The sequence below is a fragment of the Culex pipiens genome, chromosome 2, assembly GCF_016801865.2.
Source record: "Culex pipiens pallens isolate TS chromosome 2, TS_CPP_V2, whole genome shotgun sequence".
Classification (NCBI taxonomy): Eukaryota; Metazoa; Arthropoda; class Insecta; order Diptera; family Culicidae; genus Culex; species Culex pipiens.
Window position 1 is genome coordinate 150361840 of NC_068938.1, and position 24180 is coordinate 150386019.

Sequence of the window (24180 nt, forward strand, 5' to 3'; positions counted from 1 at the left end):
GAAATGAAAATGGTCAATCGATGTGGCGACGAGAGAGCCTTCTCCAGGACGAGACGGAATTTTCCGAGCGAGATGGAAAATTTGGACGGTTTTCCCGAAGCGCTCCCACTCTGACTCACACGTGTTTGCAAGAAATGCATCGACTTGCGGGTCCTGCGCGTTGCGTTTGTTTTTGTCGACATTGGACGCGATTATAGCAGGCTGTGCCATAAAACTCCCACTGCACCAGGTGATTTCTGCTTGTAAACACAGCACACGTGCCCCTTTGTGCCACGTGAGCCGAGATCGACGACCTCGTTATCAAAGTGAAAAGTAATGCAAACCCAAATTCCCCCACAAAAAAAAAACAAAAACCTGACCTCAATCGATCAGTTTTTCCACCGGTTACGCAACGGCAACCGCTTCCGGGTTGGGCAAGGTCGTTCCGGGGCGATGCATTTATAGCAAGCTCGCAGACGTAGAGGGGACATTGACCTCGGGTCGACCTTGACACAGTCTTGCGTAGATTGTTCTAAATTTCCACAACCTTCCCTCTATAGGGTTATGTCGTGTATCGTAAGAGTTTGTTTCTTAGGTTTTTTTTTTCAACTTTTCTTGGTCACATGATGCGTTTTGCTCAATGGGTGTTGCGTGCGTAGAATAAGTGGGCTTTTGCATGAGTTGTCGTATTATAGTACGACCCGATGAAAACGGAAAATGACGCAATCACAATTGCAAAAAAAAACAGAAAACCACATGTAGCCATGCGACTCCATAATTTCAACACATCTTGATGGAGGCGCATAGTATTTTGTGATTTAATTGTCAACTGTACTGCCCATAATTGAAAATCCGGATTTAAGCCAAATCAAGTATTCCGAGAAGTATTGTCACAAAATCTCCGTCAAGGCAATTTCCCATAAGAATGGCATATTAGCCGTTTGGTTTTTCGCATCGGCAACCAAACCTAAACACTATTTCAGTGATATTCAAGATCCAGAAGATGCGTTGGAACATCCTCTACCACCTAGTGCTAATATCTCGTTTTTGCCAAAAGTGGATATTAGCCGTTTTTTCAATGGTGGGCAGTGTAGTGAATTGCGCCACAACAACATTGAAACATAATAAAAAGCTTTAAACATATTTAACGCAACAGCTCATTAAAAAAAAACAAGATGACAAGTTTTTATGTACATCTTTTCCATCTTCTTGGAGCACTTCCTGCAACATTATACCAAAATTCGACCGTTAATATTTGTAAGTGATGCAAAAACATTGGATTGGGCGTTAGAGAGATTAGTTAAATGAAATACAGTGCCATCCCTTTTTTGGCAACACGAATTTTGCAAACATTTATGCTTACCAAAAATCAACATCAATTTTTAAGTTGTTCATTATTGTATGAAATTCACGATGGTTTTTAAACAACAATTACAAGGAAAAATGAATTTAGTCTAGAGCGTTCGCTTTCCCGGGATCACAAAATTCCCGGGAAACGGGAAATTTGAAATTTAACGAAAATTATTCTGATCCTGTTTCTGATTAATATTTTGCAACAGAATTGTATAGAACAGCAACTTTAATGGTCAAAATGAGTGTGAGGATCAATTAATGGCTTGACTGCTGGTAAAGAATCATGTTTACAACTTTGAGAAAATATATAAATTTTCTAATTATTTATGCTGTCTTTCAAATCGTACAAAAAACATTTATTAGTTTTTTTTCTTGAGTTTTTTTTAATAAAAGTTTTTGGACAGTGAAAATCTATGCTCCACAACAATAAAATTGCTTTTCAATTTGTCTCAGTGACCATAAAGTTGAAATGGAAAAAAAATAATGCAGAAATAATGTTATTCATGGCAAATAAATTATTCCAGAACAAGTATTTTCAACTTGTGAATAATTAGATAATCATTGAATTTACCTCAAAAATATAATTTCGAGCGCTATTTAACTTGAAACACTATTTCATGAAATCACAACTCAAAGTTTTAAAATATTTGAAGCGAGTTTTTGAAATATGGTTGCATTTTTTGGGTAAATTTCATTTGATACGAAGTTGTTTTTTAATTACTTTTCATTGTTCCATTTATGGTATGACTTTAGTTATATGATTCTATGGCCTAATAAATTAATTAGATTAAAATAATTTTCATAGTATAAAAGTGGTTGAAATTAAACGATATTTTTTCCATATTTAACCCTCTTACGGTCTTGGTAGCTCATGTGCTTCATAAATTTATAACTTCAAACAGTATTTTCTCGAATACTTTTAAACAAATTCTTCTCGAACAACCCTTTTTGAAAAATTTAATTATATCAATTAAATTTTCAACCAATTGTTCAAGATAAACAGAAATTTTAAACAAATCTCAATTTTGATCTTGGCCGGAAGAGGTGAATATCTTATTTTCAAATGATATAACAAAAACAAAAATCATTCCATATTCATATTCATTCTATAATAGCGTAAATTTCGTTGCCCAACATATAAGCAAAACATATTCCTAGTTGTGAATGCTTCAGAAATAAATATTACCTGAATTAAACCTTGACATGAAATTTACAGACAAGCTGATTAGTTCAATATGAACAGTATAGATTGAAATTAATAAAATCAAATCAGGTTCTCTAATAATTTTGTTTGTATAATTTCAAAACATTGGTGCCAAAACTGTAGGAAAATATATCCTTCCGCTTGTATTTCGGGAATTTGTAAATTTCCCGGGAAACGGGAAATATTTTTTTGGGAAATATCCCGGGAATTCCCGGGATTTTTTTTTCCTGGACGGGAAGTTGGACGCTCTAATTTAGTATTATTCATCAGTCATTTTGCCAAAAACGGGATGACACTGTAAAGTGAATGAAAAACATTTTAACTATCGATCACTTAAATATTTTTTCTTTAAGGGTGCACAGCAACCAAGGAAGTTGTTGTCTTCTTATACCAAAATTGTCAAACTTACGGATCCAATCCTGCAAAAAATCTGATTGTAAAAATAGTCAAACTCAAAAATTATATCGATAGTTCCCGTAGTTTTGAAAATACTAAAATGTCTGTAACAAAAATCTTGATGCAAAAGCTCAGGTTGATGTGCACCGTTCTAGCTTCTCGCAACAATTTTTTGCGATCTTTAATTTTGTAACCCCCCCTTCTTTCGACTTAGAGTCGAGGGACATAAACTTCAAAAAATATTTGCATCGGCCTTATTGAAATTTTTCTCATCCTATACAATTTTTTTAGATCAATTTATTTTATTATTCTTTTTTCCATATGTTTAAAATAGTGTCCATCTCCATTATCATGGTTGATGGGTATATGAAAAAGACAAATGTGTAATTTTGTGCGCATCAACCGGATTTTTCAAGCACTATGGTCCCTAAACATAGCCTGAAATTTTGAGCTCATTTGGTTAAGGTTTAGTGGTTCCATCATTGACCCGAAGTTAGTATGGAATTAAAATCCAATGAAATCAACTAACTATAAGGATTGGGGAATTTATACTTGTTAACTCTTCTTAGAGAAAGTTTCCCAAAACCATCAAAACCCTATCAAATTTCCTATTCTTAAAGTATTTATAGGTTTTAATCCGGGGAACAACTTTGTTGAAACTATTGATTAAAAATTCAATGTCAAAAAAATAAAACTGTTGGAAAGATTTTTTTGGAAAGTAAATACCATTTCAGTTTTGAAATTTTTCATTTGAGACATAATTTTCCTGAAAAATATTGGAATTATTATTTCAAGCTTTTTTAATTCAGTTTGAGCCATTACGCCTCGTTCCGATGAATGAGTAAAGGTCTGCGCAAATCACACCGCTTTTGCTGTAGCCGGGTACACGTGACTTAAACTCTTCAATTGGCGCATATGTAAAACCAACCGGTCATACCACTTTAAGATAAATAAAAATAAACGTATGTTCTGAACATGTAAAGCGACAAAAAAATGAGTTCGCGAGTTAAGCTTGGCCAAGGTGTTCTCTTGCGAGCATGTTCTCTCGCGATCATCAGAGAACGCGGTTCAAAATATGCGCACGATCGTCACTCGCCTGAGTAGACGATCGCGACTTGCTGCGATTTATTTTTATTCGCGCTCAACTCGTTCAAAGTATCGGACTACTTAGTCCGCCCGACTTTTATTCTTTTCATTTAAATTATTTCGATTCCGAAATCCCGGACCGTTCCGGAGTGCCACACTTCCGACGATGGCCATCGAACAGCTTGGCTTCAGCGTGTTCTTCATTGCGCTCACCTGCTTCCTGGCTTCGGCGGCACGTCGCCTTAACGACAAATTGTCCAAAGATGGTCTAGTGAAGGAGTTGATCTTTGAGGCCATTGCGGCCGCCGAACTGTGCGGCTGTTGCTTCGAGCTGATCATCGGTACTTAGAACCAGCGCATCAACGTTGAAGAATTTTTGTGGAGAATTTTGTGCTAAATTGTGATCTGATCTTCTTCCAGTGGCGGATAACTTTGGCGTGGCCACGTACGCCGTGTTCCTTTTCACGCTGACCATTTGGTGGGGTCGACAGTGGGGCAATGCCACGGCCTGCCCTTACACCTATATGGAGCAGATCGTGCAAGGTATGTTGTAAGTGAGGGAGGGGAGAGGTGCAGTTACACAACAATTTCGCAAACATGGTGAAGCAACGTGAAAAAAATTGAATTGTCAGTACAATTTGCGGAAACGGGATGAGAAGAAAGTGTAATAAAAATAGTACAGAATGAGAAGGTTCTGAACTGCAAATTTGAGAGAATGAGAGAGATGTTCGCGTTGAGAGATATACAAAAATCTCTCACGAATTAACTTTAATTTAGTGTTGGTGCGCTACTAAAGTAATCATGATTGAGAGCAACAAGACAAGAGTGTTATTGTATATCGGAGAGATCTTATCAATTGATCAATGATAACAAGTGAGGAGAAATGTCTGTCATCTAAAGCGAATTGGGACAGCTGTTTTACCCATGTTTTTCCACAGTATAATTTAGTGTAATTTAGTGGTCGAAAAGTAATACTATTCAACACTGTTTTGATTTGAACGGTGAAATGACTAAACATATGGAAAATTGACTTAAAAATACATTCAAAGGGTGTTTTTCAGAATTGCAAAAAAAAATAGTATTTTGAAATTTGATTTTTTCAGCTCTCGGCATATTTTTCCAACTCGGTGAACGTCGTTGGATAAATGTGGGTTATTATCCGCCAAATCACACAGCAGTGTCCCCGACCCCTCTTCGATTTGCGTGAAACTTTTTCCGAAGGGGTAATTTTTGTCCCTGATCACTAATCCGAGGTCCGTTTTTTGATATCTCGTGACGGAGGGACGTTACGACCCCTTCCATTTTTGAACATGCGATAAAAGAGGTGTTTTTCAATAATGTGCAGCCTGAAACGGTGATGAGATAGAAATTTGGTGTCAAAGAGACTTTTATGTAAAATTGTACGCCCGATTTAATAACGTACTCAAAATTCCGAAAAAAACGTGTTTTTCGTATTTTTTTTTGGAACATGTCATTTGAAGGGAAATTTATTGTTCTTTTCGAATCTACATTATCCCAGAAGGGTAATTTTTTCATTTAGAGCAAAATTTTTCATTTTAAAATTTCGTGTTTTTCTAACTTTGCAGGGTTATTTTTTAGAGTGTAAAAAAGTTCTACAAAGTTGTAGAGCAAACAATTACAAAAATTTTGATGTGTAAACATAAGGAATTTGCTTGTAAACATCACGAGTAATCGCAATTCTACGAAAAAAAGTTTTGAAATACAGCAATTCCCCACGAAAACAGCATGATTCGAAAAAAAAGTTCTCCGATCGGGCTCAAAAATTTTCTGGGGGTTCCTTGGCCAAAATAATTAGACCCGTATTTTTTTGTTTGGCCATTAGGGTGACCTACGCCGTGTTAGGGTGATCCGAAAAATGGCAATTTTCATCGATTTTCGCAAAAACCACTTTTTTCAAAAAATCATATCTCCGCGCCATTTCATCCGATTTTAGCTGTCCTAGACGCAAAAGAAAGGTGATTAGTTTGGCTATTTGGGAAAAATAGTAAGAAGTTTCGAAAATCTAGCTTAACATTTGAAAAGGTCATACGAAAACTTAAAATGCTGTTTTGAAGGTCTCGGGACCAAAGAGCCTATGTCTGAAAATATTTTTATCGGATTTCTCGGAAAATTTCACATTAAATATCAAAAAATGGTGAAGTTATGTTTTCGATACTCTGAGATACGATTTTTTGAAAATAAAAGCTGGGTTTTTCGACACGCCACGCGCAAAAATCAGAAAACGACGAAAACGGGAAAAAATCGACTTTTTTCACTAAAATTGCGATAACTTTAAAATTTCAGCGATGACCTATACATGTTAGGGTACTAAAATTTTCGTAATTAAAAGACGCAACTTTTGGTACCATAACATCTATAGGTCATCGCTGAAATTTTAAAGTTATCGCAGTTTTAGTGAAAAATGTCGATTTTTTCCCGTTTTCGTCATTTTCCAATTTTTGCGCGTGGCGCGTCGAAAAACCCAGTTTTTATTTTCAAAAAATCGTATCTCAGAGTATCGAAAACATAACTTCACCATTTTTTGATATGTTATGTGAAATTTTCCGAGAAATCCGATAAAAATATTTTCAGACATAGGCTCTTTGGTCCCGAGGCCTTCAAAACAGCATTTTAAGAGGCAGTATTTGTAAATATTGCTCGGTTTGTTCTAGAGGTCGTACCGAGGTGCTCCGATTTGGATGAAACTTTCAGCGTTTGTTTGTCTATACATGAGATGAACTCATGCCAAATATGAGCCCTCTACGACAAAGGGAAGTGGGGTAAAACGGGCTCTGAAGTTTGAGGTCGAAAAAACATAAAAAATCTTAAAATTGCTCGGATTTCCGTAAAACTTCATCAATTCCAACTCTCTTAGATGCATTCAAAAGGTCTTTTGAAGCACTTCAAAATGTGCCATAGACATCTAGGATTGGTTCGACTTTTTCTCTTAGCTTTTGCAAATTACTGTCAAAAATGGATTTTTTAAAAACCGTAATATCTTTTTGCAACAGCCTCCAACACCCATACTCCCATAGGTCAAAAGATAGGTAATTACATGGACTATAAGCCTACGGTGTTAACTTTTTGGCCAATCGCAGTTTTTCTCATAGTTTTTCGATTTTTCTAGAACAAACATTTTACAACGTTAGTTTTTGCCCTGTAGGCCGCCATAGCGGCACTTTTTGGTCTCAATTTTTTCATATTCGGAATCCTCGGACAATTTCACGTAAGTTAGAAGTATTCGAGTTGTAAATTTGATTTAAAAAATATTTAAATAAAACATTTTTAAAAAAAGAAATAGATCTTATTTACCCTGTGATCAATACGTCAAATGCTGTATCAAGTAGGCGAAAACCTGTTTTACCCCTAATCCAACAAATTGTTAAAAAATATTTTAATTCATTCTAAATGGCAATTTTTCCAATCAAATTTACAACTCCAATACTTCTAACTTACGTGAAATTGTCCGAGGATTCCGAATATGACAAAATTGAGACCAAAAAGTGCCGCTATGACGGCCTACAGGGAAAAAACTAACGTTGTAAAACGTTTGTTCTAGAAAAATCGAAAAACTATGAGAAAAACTGCGATTGGCCAAAAAGTTAACACCGTAGGCTTATAGTCCATGTAATTACCTATCTTTTGACCTATGGGAGTATGGGTGTTGGAGGCTGTTGCAAAAAGATATTAAGGTTTTAAAAAAATCCATTTTTGACAGTAATTTGCAAAAGCTAAGAGAAAAAGTCGAACCAATCCTGGATGTCTATGACACATTTTGAAGTGCTTCAAAAGACCTTTCGAATGCATCTAAGAGAGTTGGAATTGATGAAGTTTTACGGAAATCCGAGCAATTTTAAGATTTTTTATGTTTTTTCGACCTCAAACTTCAGAGCCCGTTTTACCCCACTTCCCTTTGTCGTAGAGGGCTCATATTTGGCATGAGTTCATCTCATGTATAGACAAACAAACGCTGAAAGTTTCATCCAAATCGGAGCACCTCGATACGACCTGTTACACATTGGTGAAAAACTCGCTCTTAAGTTTTCATTCGACCTTTTCAAATGCTAAGCTAGATTTTTTAAACTTCTTACTATTTTTCCCAAAAAGCCAAACTTATCACCTTTCTTTTGCGTCTAGGACAGCTAAAATCGGATGAAACAGCGCGGAGATATGATTTTTTTAAAAAAGTGGTTTTTGCGAAAATCGACGAAAATTGCCATTTTTCGGACCACCCTAACACGGCGTAGGTCACCCTAATGGCCAATCAAAAAAATACGGGTCTAATTATTTCGGCCAAGGAACCTCCAGAAAATTTTTGAGCCCGATCGGAGAACTTTTTTTTCGAATCATGCTGTTTTCGTGGGGAATTGCTGATAGTTGGTCGTCGTCGATCATGGCCGTTCATGGTCACCCGCGACAGACACGGACGACAAAACAAAGAGAAACAAAAAAGTAACTTTTTCAAAACTTTTTTCGTAAAATCATAATAACTCATGATGGTTACAAGCAAACCCCTCATGTTCGTATATCAATTTTTTTTTATAATTGTCTGCTCCACAACTTTGTAGAACTTTGTTACATTCTAAAAAATAACCCTGCAAAGTTAGAAAAACACGAAATTTTAAAATGAAAATTTTTGTTCTAAATGAAAAAATGACCCTTCTGGGTTAATGTAGATTCGAAAAGTACATTAAATTTCCCTTTAAATGACATGTTCCAAAAAAAAATTACAGTTGTAAATTACGACAAATGCCAGAGTTTTTAAACTTTTTTAGTGTTTTTTCGAAGAAAAATACGATTTTTCGGAATTTTGAGTAAGCCATCAAATCTGGCGTACAATTTTACATAAAAGGCACAAAATTTCTATCTCATCGCCGTTTCAGGCTGCAAATTATTGAAAAACACCTCTTTCTTCGCATGCTCAAAAATGGAAGGGGTCGTACCGTCCCTCCGTCACGAGATATAAAAAAATGGACCTCTGATTCGTGATCAGAGACAAAAGTTACCCCTTAGGACAAAGTTTCACGCAAATCGAAGAGGGGTCGGGGCAACTTTCCCGATTTCGTGTGAGTTGGTAGATGTACAAAAACGAAGTTGACTTTATAGCTGTCGGCCACCATTGCTAGTACCAACCACTAGTGTCTTCCTTTTTATTTACAAGGACTTCGCCGCCCTGGGCTCCTATGTGTATGAAAGTATGGCACGGAGCGACGGCGCCGAATACCCATATTTACACAAAGAATTTTAGAGCGCCCGCCGCGGGATTCGAACCGGCGACCTCTGGATTGTGAGTTCAGTGCGCGGTCCGATTGATCCACACGGGCGGGACGGGTAGATGTACAACTTGTGTAAAAAATAAACTTTCTTTTTGCAACTTGTTGCATAATCATTGATCAAAATGCATTGAAAACAACATACCGTAAACTGGGGTGACTTTGATAGCCCGGGGTAATTTTAATAGGTTTTCCAAATGCCCGTTAAATTAATATCTCAACATTTTTGAGAATTTTGAGTACCGTCAGTGGGGGTGACTATGGGTCAAAAAACGATACACCTCTCGTAATTTCTTAATAACAAAAACAATTTAAATAACATCGAAAATCTTTCAACGTAGAAGTGTTCTTAGATAGTTTACTAACATTCTTCCAAAATATGGCGGGTTTTTATGAACACTACCTTAAATGCCAATAGTTTGAAAATTGACCCAATCTCACCCCTTAGAGGGGGTGACATTGGGTCAAATGAAACTTAAATGATGCTCCAATACAACGATATGGTAAAAACAAGTCATCCAACAGCGTTTCTTGTTCGAGGGAATCGTATTGACATGCTACAATGTTTGAAGTGAAGATTTTTTAACATTTGGGTAGTTTTCGAGCAATTCCAACAAAAATATTAGAAAAATGATTTTTCGAGAGGTCATTTTTGCCCTAAAACGTACCCCAACTTTAGACAGCTGCCAAAATGACAGGATTTGTTCTAGGAACGAGATTTTTTCAGCGAAGTCATCTTAAGATGTCCCCTACACAACCCTTTACTCAGAATTCAGTTTCATTGAGAAGAATCTGAGAAATTGTATAATCCGTAAAAAATCACTTTGACCCAATCTCACCCCCCAGACCCAATGTCACCCCCACTGACGGTATGTAAGCATTAAGGGATAACTTATTATCGAACATGTATGCAAATATGTGACTGTTACATTGGATGTATCAAAATTAGTGGCCAAATCAAATTTTTATCAATGTCTCCCGGGCTATCAAAGTCACCCCAGTTTACGGTACCATCAATTGTAAACATCTGGAATGAATTGTTTAACACATAACATACCGGGAAAAGACGTTACACTTCAGGAAACAACATATTTCTAGAATTTATTGATATTTTCTCTTTTTAATCGTAGCAAAACTGTTAGTAACAATGTGCAAAGTTTATTATGATAATTTTTGATTTAAAGTGAAGAAAATTTAGTTTTTGGATGACCTAAAATTGAAAAGGTCTTGGTCAAAAATATAAATATGGTTTAGTTTGAAATATTGTTACAAGGAAAAAAAAATACAAACAACAGAAAAATTATAAAATTTAAATGATTTCAACGAGCTACTGTTTCCTTTCCCCTCGCACAGGTGAGGTCAACTTCCGCGAGGCTGCCCTCAAGATCTGGGCCCAGCTGATGGGCGGATGCTGCGTCTATCGTTACGTGCAGCTGTACTGGTGGTTCGAGTTTGCCGAAACGCACGAGGGCCGTGCGTTCGAGGAGTGCGCCGCCGATCTTAAGGTAAACCTGTACCTGGGCGCGTTCATCGAAGGATTGGCCACCCTGTGCTGCCGGCTGGCGTCAAAGGTCATCTCGGAAAAGGACGCCAAGTTTGGAGCGTTCATCGATTCGTTCATCGGCACCAGCCTGGTCGTGTTGGGTAGAGACGTTTGAATTATTTTTACAAACCTTTAGATAATTAAATTTCTTTTATTAACAGCCTTCAACTACTCCGGAGGATACTTCAACCCGGTGCTGGCCACTTCGCTGAAGTGGGGCTGCGCTGGAAACTCTGCCCTTGAGCACATCATCGTCTACTGGCTTGGATCGTGTGCTGGTGCCGTGATTTCGGTGCCCCTGTTCAAGATGGACAAGTTCCGTAGCATGTTCCTTGCGGATAAGGTTAAATCGGAGTAAGAGGTCCAGATGCCGAGGATGAACTGTCGAGTCAAAATTCTAGTCATCTCTGTCGATAATTATGTTCGAAACATTATTTATTTATTTTAATTATCCTTCTGTAACAATCCCTTCCCTTTACGATGTGCATTTCCGTCCCTAGGTGTTAAATGTTGACGATTTTATCTTAATAAAGAGAACGATTCGAAAATTCGAAGAAAAGACAATCCTTTTTATTTACAATCACCGAGTTTTCCGAGCCATCCATGTGAAGCATTTCGTTCATATTATTTTCTCTGCTTATGTTAGTAGGATGACCAGTGGAAAATGCATTAAACAACCGTAGTTGATATGCAATCATTAGTTTTCAAAAAATTAAAGATCTAACAAAAACCAATTTTTGCATCGAAAATTCATTTTGGAATTAACCCAAACATGCTAAAAATGATTCTAAACGCAGAACATTTTTTTTTAATTGATTTCAGCCGATTTCCCTTAAATTTCCATTGAAAATTTGAACTTTTTCGAAAAAAAAAATTCTCCCTTTATTGTACCAGTTTAATTTCTCTAATGTCAAGTTGAACAAAATGTTAAATAAATGTTTTTTTTAACACGAACAAAATGTTCGAGCAAAAGTTAACTACATAGTGCAACTTTAATGAAGGTTTTCAACAGTACAATAAACGATTTTGGCACAATCGGCCCTTAAATTCGGAACAATGTCTAAGAGTATATTGGTCACACAAAATAATTTAAACAACTTATTTAATAAATAGAATACTTTTAAAAACAGAACTTGTTCTTTGTTTATAATTTTGAATAAAGTTTGAAACGCTAAGTTTATTGTTGTTCAGTTTTCTCAACATCAGTTTTTAAAGGAATTTGGTGCGCTTTTAAAATTAATGAATATAGAATATATGTAGAAATTTTTCATTCAATTCAATTCAAATCATTTTTTTTTGGTAAATAATCAGTTCTCAATTTCGTATTTCTTTTAAACGAAAAGTGTTTTAGAGTTCGTTTTAAGCATGATTTACAAAAAAACTAACTTAATCCACATACGTGGTTGGTGCCAGGACTGTGGAGTCGGAGTCGGAGTCGGAGCCGGAGTCGGTGGAGTCGGGTCTTTTTGGGGACCTGGAGTCGGAGTCGGAGTCGGAGTCGTCAAAACTCGAATAGCTGGAGTCGGAGTCGGAGTCGGAGCTTGCTAAATTTGATGAGCTGGAGTCGGAGTCGGAGCCGGAGTCGTAAATTTCTGATAGACCCGGAGTCGGAGCTGGAGTCGGAGTTATCAATATATTTTATATAATTTATGAACTTATTTATTGTTCAATATTTGTTATAATTCAGGTTTATTACCAATTTTTTCAATTTATTTATTGAATCGCGTGCACTGCGTTGACATTTTTTTTAATCAATTTATTTTTTGGATCAAGATAATTATCAGATGTCATGTTGTTTTCGAAGCATTTTTATTGTGATTGGAAAGCTCTTATTGTGTTATTTCACTAAGATCACAGCATGATAAACTGTTAATCCTCTCTTGTCAATGTTTGTATACACTAAACTATAGTTTCATAACTCATACAATAGTAAACAATTGTGGCTGTGTAGTCAAAAAATTAAAACATATTTAACGGTACACATCAACCATCGCTTTTGCACCCAGATTTCTGTTACAGACATTTTAGTATCTTCAAAAATACGGGAACTATCGATATGATTTTTTATTCATCCCGTAAATTACATTCTTCAAAGTTATTTACAATAAAGTTTGACCATTTTGACAATCAGATTCTTTCAGGATTGGGTCCGTAAGTTTGACAAATTTGGAATAAGAAGACAACAACTTCTTCGGTTGCTGTGCACCCTTAAGTAATTTTTTACTGTCTCTTTTTGCTTGTATTTACAGTATTTAAAAAAGTATTTACACCCCTTGGGCACTATGCACATTTTGTGATGAAACATGTAAACAATTTGAAATTTTACAGAAACCTTATACTACGTTTTGTTCAGAAACTCATGCCAGCAAAAAAGTTTGTACACCTTTCAAAAAATTAACATAAAAAAAGTTATTTGTTGACAAATCGCCATAAATCCAGTCTCCCAACTCCAAATAGGTATCCTTGAATTAAAAAAATAATTGGGATTGAATATAAAGTTTACTGACTACTTAGTATAAAAGTTTATATAACTCTGGAAATTCTATATAAAACTTATCTAAACTTAATTTTGCAAACTTTTAATTCAACTAAATGTAAATAAAGTACCATAGAATTGCTAAGATTTTAAGTAGATCCTTTTTTTATAGGAACATTTTTTGCTTCGACTTTTTTACAGAATATTGTCATAACTCTGAAAAGAAAACAGTTAGAGTCCCACTTTTTGCATTAGGTCTTGTAGAAATGTTATGCAAAGTTAACGAGATTTTCAACAAGTTTTTTTTTGCTTTTTGAAGAAACTAGTGTGAAAGTGTGAACTGAAATGTGAGTGATGTGATTAATTCAAATTTTTAAAATATTTTAAATAAAGATTAGGTGTCGGAGTCGGAGTCGGAGCCGGAGTCAACAATTTGTGGAAAGCTGGAGTCGGAGTCGGAGTCGGAGTCGGCTAGAGTTGGAAGGCCGGAGTCGGAGTCGGAGCCGGAGTCATCAATTTTTGGAAAGTCGGAGCCGGAGTCGGAGTTGGAGTCGGCTTAACTCAGAAAGCCGGAGTCGGAGTCGGAGTCGCTTGAAATATGACCCGACTCCGCAGCCCTGGTTGGTGCCTTCCTCACTCCTAACAAAATATGAATCACTAAAAAAATCTGGAAATAATTTCCATCTGAATTATAAATTTATTGGAAACTAAGTACGCAGGTTTTTGGTATGACACCAAATGAGCTCAATTAAAATCTAGCCTCAAAAAGTATTGATAGAGTTGCCAAATCTTCATTTTTTTAGACTCGTTTGGATGGTTTTCAATTTCGTATCAAACGATGAAAGATCCGGATACAGTTTTCGTTTAGATAAGTGAGATTCGGGTTAAAAAAAGACATAATTATCACTAAAGTGGTCTAAACTCAAGACAGGGTTGCCTGATCTCCAATTATTTGGACTCGTTGGAATGGTCTTTCAATTACCTATCAAACGGTATATAATATTATGATATTTGTAATGATTTTCGGCTATTTATCTAACATCCAGATATTTGCGAAAACACATTTTTATACATAAATTTTGTACTACTTATCGGAACTTTTTTTTGGAATTCGATCTTTGGGACCGAGTCAAATGCGACCGTTTTGGCCTAAATCGATTAAACCAGTGCTGAGAAAATTGAGTGACAATTTAGGTAACACTCAGACAGACAGACATTCTGTTTTCGATTCTGAGTCGATAGGTACACATGAAGGTGGGTCTACGAGCTTTATTACCTCAGTGAAGAAGGAAAAGATGTATTCAATACTTTAACAAATCCAACGAAAGGCCAAAATCACGCATATGACCAGTCTCGTGAAACATGATTTTTTTTTAAATAGCAAAATTAAAAAAAAGCAAAAAATCACATAAAAATTCCCATAAAAAATAATAGCTTTCCTCAATGTTAGGACTAAACCAGTGGTTCCAATTTTGGAGAGTTGTTCAGGACCCTAAAAGGTACTGAAAAACGACACCCTACTTTCATTACAAGTAATGCTAAAACAACAACATAAATAAAATGAGAAAAAAATATTTGGCATTTTTTTAGATAAAACCCTGCGCAGAGGTTTTTTTACTTTTTGAACGGTACGAATATTTGCGCTATGTTCCTGTCATATTCAACACGAAGAAACTTACACTAGTACTAAGCTCTGATTAAGCAGCACCTTACCATGTAACGTTGTCGGGTAAGTGTCATATTCATTTCTGCGAATCTATATGACCCAATCTCCCAATCTCACTTTCTAGAACAAATGTCTCCCTTGTTGATGGTACTCTTATCCAGAGTTTTTTTTGAAAAGGTCCTATAAGCTATTGTCTTTCATATGTTTATAGGACCTAATCAAAAAAAAGTCGAGTTATGATCTTTAAAGAATTTTATTTTTATTTACATAAACATTTGAAAAAGGATGAATACTGGACTTAAATTTAAGGTACCAATACAAATGTATTTTCAGGTGGAGCTTCCAGAAATAACGAATTCTGTGTATATATAAAATTATTAATTCATTTAATGTTGAACAATATGCTAAACATAACAACAAATAAAGAAGTTCTTTTTTAATTTAATATTTTTGTGTTACCATTTCTGGTCGACCCATTATCTGTTGTCTTATCAAATAAAAAAAAGTGAAAGTCATTCGTTGTTCATTTATCGCCGCTGGAGGTGTTCCTTCAACCAGCTGGCAGTAATCTTATCATATCTAGCTATTTTTACTACGCGGATTTATCTCTTCTGTCAAGTTCGATTGTACCTTCGATTTAACCATTCTATAATATCGGCTGATTGCGACTTTTATTTAGCTAAACCAACAAGTTAAATTATTTGGAACATTACTGTTGCGTTACTGCGCATTTTCGCAGGCTTTTCTGCGGTCCAAAAACTGTTCAAGAACTGGTTTTCTGTTTGTACTGCTGAATTCGTCTTGATGCCGGTCACTGCCTGTCTATGTGTTTGTTAAATTGATACGGTTCAGTTCAGCAAAAGCTAAATTTGTACGCGTAGAGTGGCCGTGGTCACAAACATCGATTCCAGTGTATTGCGAGAGGCCAGCAAGTGAAGATGTTGTCGCGAAGTGTGCTCCATTTGGCCAGGTAGGTTTGTTTTGGCGCACGTGTCCGGTTTCTTCGGAGGGTATGGGATTGAGGGAAGTCAAGTGATGTTTACCACACCGTCGGGAGATAATCCACCTCGTTGAGTGCGTATATGTGAGCTCCGATGATGCAGCTAAATGTGTGAAGAAACTCGCGAAAAGAGCCGGATTGTGTTGAACAATGTTGTGTTTGGGCATTAGATAGACTGCTTACGCAAACCGAGGTCGTCACTGTGTACGATCTTCAGAGAACCCTGCGAACATCTTCAGTGATGCTAATAAATTCGCGCCGTTGCTGTTGTTTAACTGGAACTTAAAGAAAAAAAAACTTAAATAGTCGTGTGTTTGCTAGCAACAACTCGATACGATTAGTTTTTTTACATGAAATGTATTGCCCACTACTTCCAAATCCCGCCGATTTTGAATCTTTAACATGGATTGAAACAAGAAAAGTAAACTTTTTTTTGAACAAAATGACCTCCTTATCTGTAGATATTTTAATCGAACAAATGACATTAAAGTGTTAATCTTGGTATGAATGTACCAAAAGACTAGAGCTAAATAATATAAAAAAATCGTGATTCGATTACAAGAAGATTCGATTATCCGTGATTTTTCTCCAAGATCTTCGTATTACCGAGTCTGGACTGTGTTAGGGGAACTATAACCTTTCTCAACCTTTTTCTATTTTCGGCCTATCAGCACTTTGATCATAAATTACAGCTTTCATAAAATGTTTTTGACTGTTCCAGAGTAATAAATAGCTCAAATAAAAGTGAGCAAGCAACTCTCCATTGTTGATACATTCGAAAATGTTGATTTAGGGGAAATATACCCATTTTAAGCCTAATAAGCGGTCGTGTTTGAATGATGCTGGATAATCTGGAGTGTTCCTTGAAATATACTAAAACCAAGTACACCAACGGGTAGAGCAACTTTTTGTGAACATTTCTGTTTATTTTCACTTTTATTAAAAGTTATGCTATTCCTTTAACAAGCATTTAAAAAAAAATATTTCCCAAATGCATTCTATTCAGGAGGACCCCGTGGCGCGGTGGTTAGCGGCTTTGGCTGCCGATCCCTCATGTGTGCTAAGGGACCCGGGTTCGATTCCCGCCCATCTCCTCTGGGTGTTCTGTGTTTGTCCCGTTTAGTTAGTAAATTCAGTCTGAAAAGACGGTGTGATGTCTATTATTATTATTAATCAGTCGAGTACATTGGGCCACGCCCATTTTCCTATTTTCAGCTTAGTTCTTTTTTTCTTCCAGCGCTTTTTTGGGTCTGCTTAGTGCTGCCGAAATTGATGAAATTTTAAGCGAACACTCACGAAAACTAGCATTTATAGAGAGAATTTCCTGGCATCACTGACTCACTGCTGGTGGTGTTGGTGGCCACCCTTCCCTGATAGATTGAAGTTCCACTGTCGTGCGATTCGAAGCGTTATCTGCTCGATGTCGATTGAGTCCTTCTAATATATTTTCGAGCGTTTGTCGTGCATTTTGATCGAATGTCAAAAAGCCGACATCTTGTGTATGCAGAAATCTTGGCAGGCATTGATAAAAACTAATGACAGATAAATTTTCGTGGATTTCCAACGTGCTTGTGAAAAATTGTGTTAATTATATCATTTTTAAAAAGTTAGAAATCTATGTTCCATATTCAGGAGCATGACGGAACTAACAAGCCGAACAAATGAATGAGGTAAAGCACTTTCAAATTATGGTGTGTTCATTTTTGATATATTTATCTAACTTTATCTTCAGATGTATGAAAATTGCTGGTCTTGCCCATTGAGATCACCAAGAATGAAGCAAAGAAGAGTTACGAACCTGGCATCGCAATGTGGACAACAAATATTTAAATAGAAGTCGATTTGAATAGAATAATAAAATGTGCATGTTTGCTAACGGAATCTCTTTTATTTGCATCAAATTAACCAAAAATATCTGAAACGAGAGCACCCGATAATGCAGGACAATCTAAACAACAAAGTCGCCCGAAATCGGCCCGACAACGGCTCGTCAATATCAATTTTCTCAAACGTCGATTTTCTCAAACGTCGATTTCGACGAGCGTCGGACAAAGTGTTGCATAAACGCACGAAAAGGGCCCGAATTCCGTCGGACAAACCGTTGGAATTCGGGCCGTTTTGTCGAGCCGTCGGGCGGATTTCGGGCCGTTGTCGGCCCTGTCCGTCTGTTGTTCTTTATTTGCCTTCGCTTCTCGCTCGGTTTTCTTCAGCCTTCGATTGGAATGGGTAGTCAAAATCTAAACGTCAAAAGACTTGGCGCGTTTGTTTTTTTGATGGCGCTTGACAATTATTTACATGTTTCGGGATTATTTTTCAAGAGAGTGATTATTTAACTAATGTGCAAAAGAACATGTTGCCGGTAGTTGGCAGCAATTTTATATCTTAAGAGCTTTGAAATAGTTAGCGCAAGTGAAAGGGTATTGATGGCGACTTTCGTTAAACAGCGTTATCTGCTCGATGTCGATTGAGTCCTTCTAATATATTTTCGAGCGTTTGTCGTGCATTTTGATCGAATGTCAAAAAGCCGACATCTTGTGTATGCAGAAATCTTGGCAGGCATTGATAAAAACTAATGACAGATAAATTTTCGTGGATTTCCAACGTGCTTGTGAAAAATTGTGTTAATTATATCATTTTTAAAAAGTTAGAAATCTATGTTCCATATTCAGGAGCATGACGGAACTAACAAGCCGAACAAATGAATGAGGTAAAGCACTTTCAAATTATGGTGTGTTCATTTTTGATATATTTATCTAACTTTATCTTCAGATGTATTAAAATTGCTGGTCTTGCCCCTTGAGATCACCAAGAATGAAGCAAAGAAGAGTTACGAACCTGGCATCGCAATGTGGACAACAAATATTTAAATAGAAGTCGATTTGAATAGAATAATAAAATGTGCATGTTTGCTAACGGAATCTCTTTTATTTGCATCAAATTAACCAAAAAATCTGAAACGAAAAAAAATCGTGACATCACCATAAAATTTAACTTTTAAACATTTGAAAATTGAAAAATCTCATAGAATTGGCGTGCATTTTTCTTTCAGCGTAAAGCTCGTCTAATTTCCTACAAGTTTGTCTTTGACCACTTTTTGATACGATTCAACGGCTTCGAGATACAGCAAAATTTAAATTACAAATACAAAAATATTGAAATCTCTTACGCCCTTCTCAAATGTCATTATCGAGTGCAACTGGCCCTGTGCGGCCTGTGTGGATCAATCGGACCGCGCACTGGACTCACAATCCAGAGGTCGCCGGTTCGAATCCCGAGGCGGACCGCAAGGTTTAAGAGGGCCACATTTTTTTTTTTTATAAAATTATTTTTATTAGGTCCTTTTCGGTGCTGGGACCTGGTTAGGACCGAGTCGGCTTTTGTAATTACATTTGACTTAATAATTACAGAGGATCTTGTGTGTAAATGTTAGTGGGAGGGGAGCCGATTACCCGCGGCCTGCTCGGGGTTAGTAGGGAAGGAATTGATGTTAAAGACAAGGCGTGGGAAGGGAAGGGGGATTGTGTAGGGGTCTTGGTTGGCTCTGCTGGCCTTTGCTTTTGTCCTCAGCCGCAACTCGGTGTCCAGCTGCTGGGGCGATCTTGCTTTGCTTCCGGTGCAAACCAGAAACGACGGCTTTGTGTGAAGGCGAGTTATACTAACTGAAGGAAAACTAACTGAAGAAAAACTAAATGGTTATTTTGGAATCTAAGAGGAACTGATAGATCGGATAGAGAACATCAAGGTCTAGTTGAGACAACGCGTCTCGCATCCGGATTTCTGGTGGTCTTCCTCGGGCCCTGAGGGTATCTTTAGAGGGCCACATTATAAGGTGTTACGTCGATTCCGTTTTTTTTACTGGCCCCATATACACAAAAATGGCTTTTATAGGCCTAGGATAACATGTCTAAAAAGTTTCATTGAAATCGGAGAGGGTCGGGAACAAAAGTACCAGAAAAATTCCTGATTTGAGCTGGAATTGCTCTATAAAGTTTTTATCAGCCTAAATATTCATTTATTTTTGTAGTAACTTTGGCAAGATTTTGAAGTTTTTTCAACAGCTTCGAAACAACTGAAATTATTATCAAAATTACAGACAAATGACAGGTAAAATGTGGCACGCCTGATTGATGCATTATATATTTGCGTTATTCTTTTCATTTCAGATTTCATCCTTCGAAATCGGTTACAAGTCGCGTGGTGCATCATAATTGGCTCAAAGTAAACATAAGGTCTGCTAGTTACGACCACGGTTCCAGTTCACGTAGCCAATCAGATAGTGCTGGAGATGGCAATGCCTTTTCAACTGCCGCCACCGTTATCGGTGGATCCTTACTAACCTACCTCATTGTGAAAAAACTGAGTAAGTTCAATCCATCAACTGTAAGATTGTTTTTTTACCTTCAAACAAAATCGCTCTAGGCTCATCTAAGAAACACTAACCCCCAAACGACGTGCCCATAATCACCTCATTTTATTACGCAGAAGATGACTCGGCAAAAGTGTACGCCAAACAGGTGGTGTCCCCAACAAAAGACATTCACCAGGCGCACAACGAGCTGCGCAAAGACCTGCCCGTGTACGCGATGGAAGACATCCAGAAGCACAACTCGCCAGCGTCCGGTATTTGGGTGACGTACGGTATCGGCGTGTACGATATCAGCAGCTTTGTGCCGAAACATCCCGGCAGCGATAAGGTCATGCTGGCGGCAGGTAGGTTCTTTGTTAATTAGATAAACAGTACAGCCAAATACATGGGTTTAAAAGTTGTTTGCTGACCAAATATTTGATTACAATTGCTGATCGAGTTCTTGAACTCCCGCACTGAATATTCACTACGTTTGAGAGCATCCCAGACTTTTGAAATTTAAATCTATCTCGAGCCGGGGTCTTTTGAGAATTAATTTTTAATACTGCAGTGCGCATTGTAGACTTTGAAGAAGATTTTTTCAATAAAATTCACCGTCAACTAGGGCTAATTGGAGCTACAGTCTAAATAGGGACAGCAATTTTTAGAGACATAAAAACATCAAATTTGCAAATCTATGTACTAATTTAGAGTTTTTCTGTCTGCAATATGCCAGTAGTGGCTCTAATCAACACAGAAGAGCAATTCTCTACAAAATCGGCTGATTTCGACCATTTTTATTTTTTGTGCCTGCCCTATGACCAAAGAAGCTATTTTGTGTCATTGGTTCACCCATACAAGTCTCCATACAATTTTGGCAGCTGTCCATACAAAAATAGTACGTAAATATTCAAACAGCTGTGACTTTTGAGTAACTTTTCTGATCAATTTGGTGTCTTCGACAAAGTTTTAGGTATTGTTAAGGACTATTGAGAAAAAAATAGGTACAAAGAAAAAAAATTGCAGATTTTTTAATAAACTTTTTTTTACAAAAACACAATTTCCTAAAATAAGTATTTTTTGATTTTCGAGATTTTTTGATATGTTTTAGGGGACAAAAATCCGCAACTTTTGAGCCATAGAGAAACATGGTCAAAAAATCTGCCGCCGAGTTATGAATTTTTGAAAAAATAGTGATTTTTGGAAAAAATCGAAGTTTCATGCAAAAACAAGTTTGACATTATTTTTTAATGCAAATTTGAATTTGCAATCGAAAAGTACTTTACAGATTTTTTGATTAAGGGCTCCGTTTTCAAGATAAAGCCACCGAAAGTTTGATTTTTGCGAAATATTTGCAGTTTTTCAATTTTTCAAAATAGTGACCATGAGTAACCATTTCTAAAAAATATTTTTTTTGAAAAGTTCTGTAAATTTTCTATAAAATTGTCCAAGAACCATTGAAGATTGGACCTCCGGTTGCTGAGATACAGCCACCTTAAGGAAAAGAAAAAGGAAAATTGAAGTTTTCTAAGTTCCACCTAAACAACCCACCATTTTCTAATGTCGATATCTCAGCAACTAATGGTCCGATTTTCAATAATAAAACATGAAACATTCGTGAAATTTTCCGATCTTTTCAAAAATAATATTTTGAATTTTATTGAATCAAGACTTACATTTCAAAAGGTCCAAACATTTGATATTACGCCCTTTTGAAATGTTAGTCTTGATTCCACAAATTTCAAAATATTATTTTCGAAAAGAAATATTTTCAGAAATGGTCACACATGGTAACTTTTTTGAAAATCGAAAAACTGCAAATATTTCGCTAAAATCAAACTATCGGTGGCTATATCTTGAAAACGGGGCCCTTTATCAAAAAATCTTAAAATACTTTTCGTTTTCAAATTCAATTTTACATTAAAAAAATTAGGTCATTTTTTTTTTTTGGGTAAAATTTTGATTTTTGCAAAAATAACTATTTTTTCAAAAATTCATAACTCGGCGGCAGATTTTTTTACCATACTTCTCTATGGCTCAAACATATCAAAAAATCTCGAAAATTAAAAAAATACGTATTTAGGGAAATTTAGTTTTTGTGAAAAAAAGTTAATTAAAAAATCAGCAATTTTTTTTTTTCGTTTGCCAATTTGTTTCTCAAAAGTCCTCAACAATACCTACAACTTTGCCGAAGACACCAAATTGATCAGAAAAATCACTCAAAAGTTTGAATATTTACGTACCATTTTTGTATGGACAGCCGCCAAAATTGTATGGAGACTTGTATGGGTGAACCAATGACACAAAATAACTTCTTTGGTCATAGGGAGGGCCCCACAAAGTTTGAGCCAAATAAAAAAATACAAATAAAATCCATTTCCGGTTTTGATAGAGAATTGCTCAGAAGAACCTTGCGTCTCCTTTGAAATATCGCCTTCTGAAGTAATCCATGGAGGTGCATGGTAGTTCAAATGAGCTTACCAGCTATATTTTTTCTTGAATATTTCTATGTATATTATTCTGTAACTTAACTAATTCCCTTGAACCAATCTTCCAGGCAGTGCCATCGACCCATTTTGGCACATTTACCAGCAGCACAACACAAAGGAAGTGCTCACGCTACTCGAGTCGTTCCGCATCGGAAACCTGAAGGAGGACGACGTGATCAGCACCAAGGACCAGGACAACCCGTGGGCTGGAGAACCGAAACGCCACCCGATCCTTCGGGCTGCCACCGAACGGCCCTTCAACGCGGAACCTCCGCCGTCCATGCTGGTGGACAGTTTCCTGACGCCGAACGAGCTGTTTTACGTGAGGAACCACCTGCCGGTACCGGAGGTTGACATTAAGGAGTACGTACTGGACGTGGAGGTTGAGTTGAATGGGAAGAACAAGTCGTTCAAGTATGAGGACTTGAAGAAGTTCCCGAAGGTCACCGTAACGGCGGCCATCATGTGCGGCGGAAATCGACGCGGCGAAATGATGGAGGTCAAGCCGATCAAGGGGTTGCCGTGGGGACCTGCGGCAGTGGGCAACGCCCAGTGGAGTGGGGTGAGACTGGTGGACGTGCTCAAAGCGATGGGTGTTGAGTCGGACGAAGTCAGTCACGTGCAGTTTGAGGGTTTGGACACGGATCCAACCCACACGCCCTACGGGGCATCTATTCCCCTGTCGAAAGCGATGGATCCGCGCGGCGATGTGATCCTGGCGTACGAAATGAACGGTCAACCGTTGAACCGGGACCACGGCTACCCGGTGAGGGTCATCGTTCCGGGCGTCGTGGGTTCCCGTAACGTCAAGTGGCTGGGACGCATCATTATCTCCAAGCAGGAGTCCGGTTCGCACTGGCAGCAGAACGACTACAAATCATTCAGCCCAAGCACCGACTGGGACACGGTCGACTTCAAGAGTGCTCCGGCGATTCAGAACATGCCGGTCACGTCCGCGATCTGCAGCCCGGCCAGCGGAGAGAAGATTAAGGCGGAGAACGGGTTCGTCACCGTTAAGGGGTACGCGTGGTCTGGCGGTGGTCAGGAGGTCATCCGGGTGGATCTTTCCGTGGACGGTGGAAACAGTTGGGTCGTGGCCGATTTGGACCAGGTCGAGAAGAATACCGGCCGAGGACGGCACTGGTCGTGGTCGCTGTGGACGGCGAAGATTCCGGTGAAGCCGGGACAGAAGCTGGAGATTTGGTCCCGAGCGGTGGATGATAATTACAACGGGCAGCCGGAGACGTTTAAAAACATTTGGAACCTGCGGGGAGTTGTTGGTAACGCGTACAGTCGCGTGAAGGTCGAAGTGAAGTGAGATTTGTTGAATTATGAGAAGTGATTTATTAAATTTTTTTAATCATAAAGAT

The 24180-nt window shown here is 37.4% G+C and overlaps 2 protein-coding genes across 2 annotated transcripts; both read left to right on the forward strand.

The window, feature by feature from the left end:
* Positions 1–4069: 4069 nt before the first annotated feature.
* On the forward strand, positions 4070–11398 carry LOC120421461 (aquaporin-11). The gene is made up of 4 exons (XM_039584673.2): positions 4070–4359; positions 4439–4561; positions 10645–10935; positions 10996–11398. The coding sequence occupies exons 1-4, from the start codon at positions 4185–4187 to the stop codon at positions 11190–11192; spliced, it is 786 nt and encodes a 261-aa protein (XP_039440607.1). The 5' UTR covers positions 4070–4184; the 3' UTR covers positions 11193–11398.
* A 4104-nt stretch (positions 11399–15502) lies between these two features.
* On the forward strand, positions 15503–24177 carry LOC120421447 (sulfite oxidase, mitochondrial). Its single transcript, XM_039584653.2, has 4 exons — positions 15503–15946; positions 20140–20336; positions 20459–20686; positions 22879–24177. The coding sequence occupies exons 1-4, from the start codon at positions 15915–15917 to the stop codon at positions 24126–24128; spliced, it is 1707 nt and encodes a 568-aa protein (XP_039440587.1). The 5' UTR covers positions 15503–15914; the 3' UTR covers positions 24129–24177.
* The last annotated feature ends 3 nt before the right edge of the window (positions 24178–24180 follow it).

What these genes read in the sequence shown, in the direction of transcription:
- LOC120421461 (XM_039584673.2), top strand. Translation starts at nt 4,185, where the DNA reads ATGGCCATCGAACAGCTTGGCTTCAGCGTGTTCTTCATTGCGCTCACC. An exon ending in TTGCTTCGAGCTGATCATCG is followed by an intron (nt 4,360 to 4,438) that starts GTACTTAGAACC and finishes ATCTTCTTCCAG; the next exon opens with TGGCGGATAACTTTGGCGTG. An exon ending in CACCAGCCTGGTCGTGTTGG is followed by an intron (nt 10,936 to 10,995) that starts GTAGAGACGTTT and finishes TTTTATTAACAG; the next exon opens with CCTTCAACTACTCCGGAGGA.
- LOC120421447 (XM_039584653.2), top strand. Translation starts at nt 15,915, where the DNA reads ATGTTGTCGCGAAGTGTGCTCCATTTGGCCAG. An exon ending in AGTGTGCTCCATTTGGCCAG is followed by an intron (nt 15,947 to 20,139) that starts GTAGGTTTGTTT and finishes TTTTCATTTCAG; the next exon opens with ATTTCATCCTTCGAAATCGG. An exon ending in CCTCATTGTGAAAAAACTGA is followed by an intron (nt 20,337 to 20,458) that starts GTAAGTTCAATC and finishes TTTATTACGCAG; the next exon opens with AAGATGACTCGGCAAAAGTG.